The 10,699-nt window shown below is 54.9% G+C and overlaps 2 protein-coding genes across 5 annotated transcripts; both read left to right on the plus strand.

Annotated features, from left to right (window-relative positions):
• The first annotated feature begins 1,572 nt into the window (after window positions 1-1,572).
• On the plus strand, window positions 1,573-4,811 carry USE1 (unconventional SNARE in the ER 1). The gene is made up of 8 exons (XM_065874851.1): window positions 1,573-1,715; window positions 2,027-2,076; window positions 2,220-2,298; window positions 2,387-2,539; window positions 3,283-3,295; window positions 3,733-3,760; window positions 4,189-4,363; window positions 4,607-4,811. Exons 1-8 carry the CDS (start codon window positions 1,575-1,577, stop codon window positions 4,787-4,789), a joined length of 822 nt encoding a protein of 273 aa, XP_065730923.1. The 5' UTR covers window positions 1,573-1,574; the 3' UTR covers window positions 4,790-4,811.
• Window positions 4,812-7,032: 2,221 nt separating this feature from the next.
• Window positions 7,033-9,338, plus strand: OCEL1 (occludin/ELL domain containing 1). 4 transcript variants are annotated; one of them, XM_065874459.1, is made up of 6 exons: window positions 7,033-7,141; window positions 7,507-7,683; window positions 7,806-8,005; window positions 8,219-8,384; window positions 8,620-8,673; window positions 8,784-9,338. In XM_065874459.1, exons 2-6 carry the CDS (start codon window positions 7,606-7,608, stop codon window positions 8,958-8,960), a joined length of 675 nt encoding a protein of 224 aa, XP_065730531.1. In that variant the 5' UTR covers window positions 7,033-7,141; window positions 7,507-7,605; the 3' UTR covers window positions 8,961-9,338. The 4 variants fall into 4 exon arrangements, with proteins under 4 accessions (XP_065730531.1, XP_065730532.1, XP_065730533.1 ...); XM_065874460.1 differs by having other exon boundaries at window positions 7,048-7,141; window positions 8,918-9,338; XM_065874461.1 differs by lacking the exon at window positions 7,033-7,141 and having other exon boundaries at window positions 7,480-7,683; window positions 8,918-9,338.
• Window positions 9,339-10,699: the final 1,361 nt, after the last annotated feature.

Below are 10,699 nucleotides of genomic sequence, written 5' to 3' on the forward strand. Positions count from 1 at the left end.
TGGACACATGGCCCCAGACCTGGAACAAGAGGCACCCACAGGCCATGTGAAATTAAAAAAAAAAAAGTGCCTGAGAAGTGTCTGCATGCAGTTCCTATTCAGGCCAGCTCCAGGCTGAAAAAGCAGGGGTTGGCAGGTGGGGGTCAGCCCTGCAGCCTCAGCCAAGAGGGGTACAGGGCAGGGATTGGGCCCCTTGCCTGGAAAGAGCTGCCTTGTTCCTCCAACCGACTTTGCTCTTTGTTTGCTGGAATTTCACACATACTTTTCACACAAGGGATGTGGGCTTTGCTGGAAGTTCTTTTTATTGATCCAGAAAGCTGGGAAAGCAGGCAGCTCCTGGCAGAGCTACATTCAGTGAGGAGAGCCTGCTGTCCTGGGAGCTGCCTCCTGCCACACCTAGCCTCTCCCCAGCTGGGGCTTAAATGTCAACTGATGGGGCCATCCGCCGTGGGTGGGGCGTGGGGAGTCAGTCCTGGTGGACCCACTACAACCAGAAGCAACACTACCACCACCACCACCCCCAACCACCACAGAAGAGCTCCCAGGTTACAACCAGATGGGCAGTTGTGGGAACTGGCTGGCAGGTGGGTCCTCTGGGGCGGGGGAGATGGAGACCATGACAAACCGGAGTTTCAATGGCACATGCAAGGAAGAGTTGGTGGGCTAGTCCAAGGCCACACAGCTGGGGTGGGGCAGCGCTGGGATTCAGACCCTGCCCTGTCTGCCTGTAGAGCCCCCCTTTATCAACACCCTGAGTTTGGTCTCATCCATGGTACGTTACAGGGCACCAGGCCCACCGGTGTGACCTGGACACAGGTGACCTGAAGGATGGGGAGATGGTTAAGGGCTGCATGCCAGGCTTCAGTCCCTGTGAAGCCCCCATCCTCACCCTGTCCACTCCAGGAGGGAGGACTCGAACAAGGGGCCTTGGCTTCCTGGGGACGCAGTGGGGGGGGTTCCGTCCATGGGGGTCTGGGCATTGGGGGTGACCTCTCACTCTCAGGTTTAGCCCATGTCACTGCCACACTGCCAGTTTCCCAAGGGAGGAGACAGGTCCAGAAAAACTTAAGAAATTCGTAGAAGGCCACGGTGGGAGGTGGAGTCAGCGTCAGGGCTGGGACGGGATATCACAGCTGCAAAAGTTTGGAAATCATAGCCCGTAAGTCTCGGATTCCTAAATCCCAGGTCAGAGCCTCTCCCCCAGGAGAATCTCCCCGAGGCTACCTGGATGCGGAAGAGCTCAGTGTGGGAAGAACTCAGGAAGGAGTGGGGAGCGGGGGAGGAATTTTGAGCAGGGGGTAAGTAATGAGCATGTCACGCGTTGCACGTGGGCCTGAAACGAAGGACTCGACCCTTTCAGCCCTTCCGGAAGGGTTAAGATGCTCGCGAGGATAAGCAAGCGATTGAGTCCTGAGTAAATACGGACTGGATGGCGCCTCTAATTGAAACAAGACAAGACTGAAAGAGCAAACGCCCAAACAAGAACGAGAGAGCCCCAAATAAGAATGAGAGAGCAAACCGGGAACTTCCGCCCGGAAGGAGGCCAACGAAAGACACTTCCGCCATCTCTTAAGATGGCGCCGGCGGAAGAGGCGGGTAACCGCTGGGTGGTGATGGCAGCGTCGAGGCTGGAGCTGAACCTGGTGCGGCTGTTGTGCCGCTGTGAGGCGATGGCAGCAGAGAAGCGGGACCCGGACGAGTGGCGTCTAGAAAAGGTGAGGGAAGCCCGTGTGTCCGCGTAGAGCCCGAATCCCGGAGGGTGGTCCCCGCAGCCGGAGGCCACCGGGCCCGACTCCCCCACCCCGCCAGCCAGTGAGGCCACGCTCCTTCCGGTTGGCTCCGCCACGTCCGTTTGCGCTGCTCCCCCGCCTCCTCCCTGGGGCTCAGCTGGTCCCGCCTCCTTGATACTTGGCTCCTCCCGTCCCAGCCCCGCCCCCGACCTGGCCCCGCCCCTTGGTGGCTCTAATCCCTTTGAGCCCGACGGTGGTGGGGGGCACTGGGCTGACACCCCACTTTTCGTCTCCAGTACGTGGGAGCCCTCGAGGACATGCTGCAGGCCCTGAAGGCACAGGCGAGGTGAGTGCAGGCGGCCACAAGTGTTCAAATCCGGGGCAGGGAGTAGAGTCCGGAATCCCTGGTCTCCAGTCCCTCCCTGCTAAGACCCTTCCCTGAACTGGGGACAGTGGGCAGGTTTTCTGTTTCCTCTTTTCCCCTTCCAGCAAACCGGCCTCCGAGGTGATCAATGAATATTCTCGCAAGGTAGATTTTCTGAAGGGGATGCTGCAGGCAGAGAAGCTAGTGAGTAAGGGGCACCTCTGTCTCCTCAGCCTTCATCATGCTCATCTGGGACCTGCCCCTCTGGTGACCCCTCTGCCCTCTTCTGCAGACCTCCTCCTCAGAGAAGGCACTAGCCAACCAGTTCCTGGCCCCTGGCCGAGTACCAACTACAGCCAGGGAACGGGTACCTGCCACGAAGACAGTACACCTACAGTCACGGGCACGGTACACCAGTGAGATGCGGAGTGAGCTACTAGGAACGGTAGGGCTCCCCCCGTGGTCCCTGGGAAGCTTTGGTTGGGGACAGGAGTTCAGTGCCTGGGGGTGGCCAGAACAACAAATACTGTCAGGTGCAGGGATCCTAGGGGGCCCAACAGACTCTGCCCTGGACCATCAGAGAAAGTTTCCCAACAGAGAGGCACTGCAGCCAGGGCTTTGCTAGATGAATAAGAGTGTTGGTACAAGGCAAAAAAATGGCACATCTCTGCTTAAGCCCCAGAGTTGGCCAGAGTAAGGTTTGGCCCCTGCCTCGCCACACACAGATGAGTTTTTTCATCTGTAAAATAGGATGACAAATGCCTCTATGAGCACTTTATGTGGATCAGCTAAACCCTGCAAAATATGAGCTATTGTTTTCAGTTTAAAGATGAGAAAACTGGGCTTCCCTCGTGGCGCAGTGGTTGAGAGTCCGCCTGCCGATGCAGGGGACGCGGGTTCGTGCCCCGGTCCGGGAAGATATCCCGCATGCCGCAGAGCGGCTGGGCCCGTGAGCCATGGCCGCTGAGCCTGCGCGTCCGGAGCCGGTGCTCCGCAACGGGAGAGGCCACAACAGTGATGAGGCCCGCGTACCGCAAAAAAAAAAAAAAAGATGAGAAAACGGAGGCTCAGAGGGCACAGGACTTGTCCAGGGTCCTGACTGAGGGTGGGGAGTTTCTGGGAGCAGAGAGAACAGGTCTGGGGGCATGGCAAGGTGGGTGACTTCGTGCCTCTCCTTTTTTCCCACAGGACTCTAGTGAAGGTGAGTCATCCTGAGCAGAACAGGACTCAAGGCCTGGGACAGACATGTGTCCTTGCTGCCCCACACCTCACGCCTAACCTGGCTCCCACAGGGTCTTCCACAGCCCAGGGAGAGTGTTTCCAGGGGCATTACCGGGTTATGCTTGGAAGCGGTGCTAGGACAGAGGAGGGGCCCCCAGAGGAAACAAAGTTGGACACTCCCAGCCCAAGGGGCCAAGGCTGGCTAGAGGGAAGGACTTGGGACCTGGGGGAGCCCGAATGAGGAAAACCTCCTAGAAGGGAATACTCTGAAGCCTGATCAGGAGCCCGCCCACTGGGGAGCAGACAAGATGAGAAACGGCATTATGAGTAGCAGACACATCCCAGGCAGTGGTCAGGAAGCTGGAAAACAACAAACCAATTCTCTCCTTCTTCCTGCTTGGCCTGTTTTGCTTCCAGAGCCTGAACTGGATGTGAGGAAGAGAATGTGAGTATCTTCAGCGCTTGGGCAGCATTGGGGGCAGGGTGGTTGGACAGACCTTGGGCCACTAAAGCGTCACCACGAAGCATCTAAACCACCAATCAGGGAGTTCCCCAGCAGTCCAGCGGTTAGGACTCCATGCTCTCACTGCCAAGGGCCCAGGTTCAATCCCTGGTCAGGGAACTAAGATCCCACAAGATGTGCAGCATGGCCAAAAATTTAAATTAAAATTAAATTAAAATTAAAAAAATAAACCAATCAAAGGCCACTTCTGAGGATGCTCTTCCCAGAAACCAAGGCAAAAAAGGGGAAACAGCCCCAAGCAGGGCAGTGGCTGGAACCACAACCTCTGGGTTCCTTGAGAACATGTTAGTTTCTTCCCTCCTCCCCCCACACCCACTCCTACCCACCTGTCTATCCATCTGTGGGGTCAGTGGGGTCTCAGGGCCCAGGCCAGGGGATGAGAAGCAGTCAGCAGCGGAGCTAGACCTCGTCCTGCAGCGACACCAGAACCTCCAGGAGAAGCTGGCGGAGGAGATGCTAGGCCTGGCACGGAGCCTCAAGACGCACACACTGGCTGCCCAGAGTGTCCTCAAGAAGGACAGCCAGGTATGAGGACTCTGGGAACTCTAAAGCTTCTGCCCTGGGGCATCAGAGAAGACTTCCCAGCAGAAGGTCTCTATGGCTGGGGCTTGAATGGATGAATAGGAGTTTGGCAGAAGGCAAAAATAGCATTCCCAGCAGAGGAAACAGCACTAGCAAGGGCCAAGAGGTGTAGATTTGCTCCAGTACAGTAGGAGGAGGCCACACTTGGACCCAGTCCTGTTGACATTCTCCCCACCTCACCCTCAGACCCTGTCGCACTCACTCAAGATGGCCGACCAGAACCTGGAGAAGCTGAAGACAGAATCTGAGCGGCTGGAGCAGCACACACAGAAGTCAGTCAACTGGCTCCTCTGGGCCATGCTTATCATCGTCTGCTTCATCTTCATCAGCATGATCCTCTTCATCCGTATCATGCCCAAACTCAAATAAAGACCTGGCCTGGCCCGCCTCACCTGTCCTCTCTCTGCCCTCCACCCCTGTCCAGGGGAACCTTTGGGGTGGGCAACGTGATGGGAAGGCCCTTGGTGCCCCTGAGAGCCACAGAGAGCACATGAACAGGGGAGGAAGGATGTCAGGCTGGGGGGGGGGGGCGGGGGAGGAGGATAGTGACTCAGCAAACCTACCTCCCGTCCCCCCTGGTACCTACCTCACACTGGACAAGGCAGGGCCCCTAGAGGCCCCACGAGCTCCCAATCTGATAGAGCCAGAGTCAAACACATACCTGTGGGGTCAGAGCAAGGTCTGGAGGGTGGGGGAGGAGTGGGGCCATGCGTGGAGGCCAGCTTGGAGGAGGGGTGTCAGTGCTGGGCCTTCCTTGGGATTGAAAGTGATAATTCAGAGACAAGGCTTAGCCCACCCACTGCCACAGCCTAAGATCTTAGGGCATTGCAGATGCTTCACACAGTCATTCAGCAAACACATGAGAATCAGTGGAGACCCTGCCCTGCCCAGGTCATAGTCTGATCACTTCAGACAAGAACTGGGTGGGCATTGGAGTTGGGACCCTGGAAGGGATTATTGAGCACGAGTCCAGGGGAACTGTGGGTCCTCCGCTCTGCTTACCCCCACTCCAGATGTCATGGGCAAAGTCTGTCAGGGGGGTGACTGAGGGAGCTTGGGAAGGAAGAGTGGACAGGAGGTGTCTGTCCCAAACCATGGGAGCATGACATGCAGGGAGTTGCCCATGTGGACCCCACCCCCACCCCACCCCCAAAACCACCAGGAAGAGCTTTTAAAAACTCTAGTGGCAGTTTTTAAAGCTTTTCTGAAAGCTCTAGTGGCAACTTTTGAAAAATAGATCATAAGAAGGAGGCTCATGCTTGTGACTCAGGGATGGTTCATTATTAGGAAGCATTAGTGGCCACATTAATGCACCAGGAAACAAAAATCATAGGGTGAAATGGTACTTTGTACTGTTCACAGCATCCATTACTCAAAGTCTCTTAATTAAAAATAAGGAATAGATGGATGTTTTCCTCACTGAACTGAAAAACCTCAAGCCAAAGGCAGTGTTGAGTTTAACGGGCAAATATTCGAAGTTTTGCCATCAAAGTGAAGAAAGTGAGGTGGGGATGGGGGGGTGCCCACGGTCCACCCACCCCCTCCCTTGATTTAATATTGTCTGGAGATGCTAGTCGATGAAACTAGACAAGAAAAATGAAATTTTAAAATGAGAAAAGAGGTAAAATTATTTGTAGATAATGCAACTGTCTATATAAAATATCCAAGCAAACTAACAAAAAGCTATTTCAATAAGAGAATTTAGTAAACTAGCAAGGGACTTAATGAATATTTAAATTAGTCTACTATATGCAAAAAAAATAGCTGCAAAATATATTGGAAGATACCATTTATAATAGTAAAAGATACACTATCTAGTTAAATTAACATCCTTGATATACAGAAAACTCCTAAAAATCAAAAAGAAAGAAAAAAAAAGACTTGCAGGAAATAGGAAAAGAAATACAAATGGTTTCTGAATTTTTTCACACACCATATTAGATTAGGCAAGATTTAAAACTTTGAAAGTACACTTACAGGAAACTGTGATACCAATGAGTTTGCAAAGGTTGTGGGAAAACCAGCAGATTAGAGCATCAATGGCACAACCTCACTGAGGAAAAACTTGACAGTATTTTTCCAAATTAAAATACACAGGTCCCTTTTGCCAGGGCAATTCTGGGCAATTCCACTTCTAGGAGTTCCACATAATCCTACACAATCGGCCAAAGAAATGTGCACTTGAATCTTTTTTCTACAGTATTGTCTGTAGTGAGGAAAATGTGTCATTGAATTAGAATCTCTCTGGAAGGAGACACAATTAACTGCTGCCTCTGGAGACAAGGGTGGGTGAGAAATTCACTTTGCCCTACGCCTGTTTTCTATCTGAATTTTCTAAACATGCCTCCAATAATTATTTAAAGAAATATTTTTAAAATATAACCGCTGGAAAAAATACATATAACCAAAGAGTAAATAGATAAATACAAGTTCTCCAAAACCACCAGTTTTTCAGACTGAAGGTCGGAAAGGGTGGGTCACCAGCCCCAAACACAGGTAGCGGTGGTCTCTGTTGGACTCTGGGCAAGGGTGCGGTTCCACTTTCAGGTTTGCCAAACCCCGCCCCCTTGCCGCCAGCCCCGCCCTATACCGCCAGGCCCCGCCCCCGACCTGCGGAGCGACCCAGCCAGTTGAGTCCAGCCTTTAGTTAATGCACTACACGGACTCGAGCGCCTCTCTTCGGGAGCGGACCCAGACTCGGAGCCCCATACGCTGGGACAGGTGACCCCGGGAGGGAGTGGTTCTTGCGGCCTGCTGCAGGGCCGGAGATGCCGGGGGTCTTCTCGGGGGCGGTGTCCACGGGCTCCACATACGCCTGCGGCCTAGGTTGCGGCCGCGCAGGGGTTAACGCGAGCCAATCCTGGGCTGCGTGGTGACGTAACGGTTCATAGCGCTCTTTCGGGTTACGCACTGGGGGCGGGGTCGGGGGGGGGGGATCTCTGAAGGCCAATGGCGTGCGTCTATGCAAATAAGGGCGGAGCTGGAGAACGCGCAGTTGGTGGAGAATTGGCCGCTCCGTGAGCAGCTTCCCCGTGAGTCCTCCCACCTTACCCTCCTCCAATCGCATCCTCCTCCTGTGTCCACAGTCCGCCCGCCGACCACCCCCGCCACGCGCGGGCCACGACTCCCCCCGCAGGGCCCGCCCACCGGTGCGGGGACGCCCGAGCGGCACCACCCCGAAGCCGATGCCCACCCGGGAGGCCCCGCAGACCCGCGGCTCCCGGGGGAACTTGCAAACCCGCCCTCCTGGCCCTGGTCCCCCGGTGAGTCTGAACGGGAGGAATGTCCCCAGGCTGAGCCTAGGCAAAGGATACATTCCCCCCTGTATAATGGATCCCGGCTGACCCTCGTTAACTCCAAACCGTGATTCCTGCGGCATCTGCAGCGACTGGTGCCTGGAGGCCTCGAACCCAGCGCGCCCCGCCCTCTGTGCCAGCCTCAGCCCGGAGCACACGGGACAAGGCCCAAGAAGATTGTATTTGAGGATGAGCTGCCCTCCCGGACCCTCCTGGGCTCCAAGAAGCCTGTTAGAGCCGTCCCCGGGGAACATGTGCCTAGGCCCCACCCCGTGCCTGACTATGAGCTGTGAGTGCCCCCCTGTGGTTCCTGACTTCAGGGAACATGGAAGGAGCACTGAGGCTGGGGCTTTGACAAGTGAATAAGAGTTTACCAAATAGTAAACAGAGAAAAAGGGCATTTGGGGCTAGGAACCCAACATGGACAAAGAAAAATTACACTGATTGGGGAAAAGGGAGGAATTCTTTACACTCATACTCTGACCCCCTGTCAACCTGGTAGTAAGTATCCACCAGTGAGCAACGAGAAGGATCGGAGCCGCTATGCTGCAGTGTTCCAGGACCAGTACCCAGAGTTCTTGGAGCTTCAGCAGGAGGTGGGCTCTGCACAGGCAAAGCTCCAGCAGCTGGAGGCCCTGCTGAACTCACTGCCCCCACCCCGAAGCCAGGTTAGCACCCAGGTGGAAACCCCCATCCTACAACCCTTCCAGGTAGCCCAGGCCTCCGGAAACCCACTGGGTTCAGATCTCTGGGCCTCTTCCTCCTCCAGGCTGGGCAGGCACCACAGCACATAGGCCAAGATCAGCCCTTGACAAGGTCCACTTTGTCTGTCTGGGCCTCAGTTTCCCCATCCCTCCTTGGGTCCTGTGCTCCCTGAGCACCCCCTTCCTTCTCCTTTGGCAGAAGGAGGCCCATGTTGCTGCCCGTGTCTGGAGGGAATTTGAGAAGAAGCAGTTGGTGAGTCATGCCTCTTGAATCATACAGCCTGTCCTTTGCACCCCCCTACACATACACACACACACACACACACACACACACACACACACACACACACACACTCCCAGGAGGCTGGGACACTTGTGCCTGCCCAGTTTCAAGGAAAGAAAACTGAGGCTCAGAGAGGAAAATGCAAAAGGTCAAGCAGCTTGAGAGCCATAGGCCAGACTGCCACAAGGACTTACCTGGATCTTGCCCTGCTCAGGACCCCAGCTTCCTGGACAAGCAGGCTCGCTGCCACTACCTGAAGGGCAAACTAAGGCACCTCAAGACTCAGATCCAGAAATTCGATGACCAGGGAGACAGCGAGGGCTCTGTGTACTTCTGAGTGTCCTGGCAAACAGGCAGAGGGAAACACTGGAGTCGGGGTGCCACCCTGCCCTTGCTTCTCTTCCTACCTCCTGGCCTTAGCTCTTGCTATTGCCCCGCCTGGGGTAGCCGTCCCTGATTTCAGATGCCTTCGCCCTTGAGGCTGAGATCTGATGGTCCCTCCTCCAGGAAGGCTTCTCAGGACCTCCTCCAGGACCCCCATGGAGATCCCAGATCTCAGCCCATCCCCTGGAAGAGGTCCTGCTCTTCATCCCAGTGGAATAAACACTTATTAAATACCGACTGTGTACAGCTGCTTGAAACTCCTGATTTCACTCGTTGTCACCAAAAAATTGTTCTTCCATTTTCGAGGGAAAAAATTAAGGTTCTGAGAAAAGGACTTGTCCAGGGTCTCTGAGTGAGCTGTGAACCCTAGTCTGTCTGGGGGCGCTCCCTCTCCTCTAAGAGCCTTCAAGTGGGAAGCAGAGGGGCTGACATCTAGCATCACCTCCTTGGCCAGGAGGGTCCCCTGATGTCCACTGCATGCCAGGCCCTGGGTAGAGTGGATGGGACACAGGCTCTGTGTGGGGCCCTGTGATGGTGGCCCAGCAGCTACTTTGAGTCTTGGCCTCCCAGGGGAGTCACAGGGAAAAGGGACAGTCAGGAAGACTGTGGGCAGGGAAGGCAGTGCCAGCCACTGGGTCACAGAGAGGCCTCAGTCCCAGGACTGATCCTCAAGAAACCCATGTCCTCAGGGAAGAGAGCCTGGTGTGACAGAGCAATGACAGAGGGCTGGACCCGGACAGCAGAGTCCTAACAACCAGGGAGGCTCAAGATGTCTTCCTGCCGAAGAGGCCATATATGGGTAGGGTTTTGTAGGAGAAGTAGGAGCTCAGCAGACAGGCCTGGACAGGCATCCAAGTCTCTGGCCGACTGGAAGCAGGACAGATACCGTGGTCTTGGTCAGTCCACAGATGTTCTGTGAATCTGAGAAATGGGGCATTGCTGTCCAGGCCAACTGGAATGGACAGACATTCACTTATGCACAGTACAGCTCAGAAAACACCTGCCGATTAGAAACCAGCCCAGCCACCAATGGGAGAGCCCAGTAGCCTCTCCATCCCATTCCCACCTCAGTCCCCTTCCAGGAACAGAGCATACCCAAGAGACCCTCGTTCTTTCCTCTCCATCTTCCCAGACCTCCTCCGAGACAGACATGGGGGAGCCTGGGGTGCCAGTGGAGAGCATTTTGGGGGACTGGGACTGCCTTAGGGCTGAGCACTGGCCTAGCCTGCAGGGTGAGACCTGAGCTCTTTGCTGTTTTCAAAGGGGCATCTTTGATAAAGGGCTTGATAAAGGGCTTGTCTTTGCCTGACAAGACCTGTCAGGATCAACAGGTGCCCCCCACCACCACGATCTGGGCCCTTTCTAGCCATCCCCTAGAGCCACAGTCCTGGCAATACATTCCATAGGTGCCTTTCCCACCACAGAGCTGAGCCACAAACTTCCGAGGACAGGGTGGCAAGCTCCCTGGTGCTGCATCACTGCACATCAACTCAAGTCCACATTTCAAAGTCTGTCCTTAGAGGTCCTCACCTTCCAAGTGCCAATTTTCAAAACGGGAGGTTTTTTTAGTTACATGTGAGAAGAAACCAAATTCAAACTGGCTCAGGCACAA

Source organism: Phocoena phocoena, chromosome 3 (assembly GCF_963924675.1).
Source record: "Phocoena phocoena chromosome 3, mPhoPho1.1, whole genome shotgun sequence".
Lineage (NCBI taxonomy): Eukaryota > Metazoa > Chordata > Mammalia > Artiodactyla > Phocoenidae > Phocoena > Phocoena phocoena.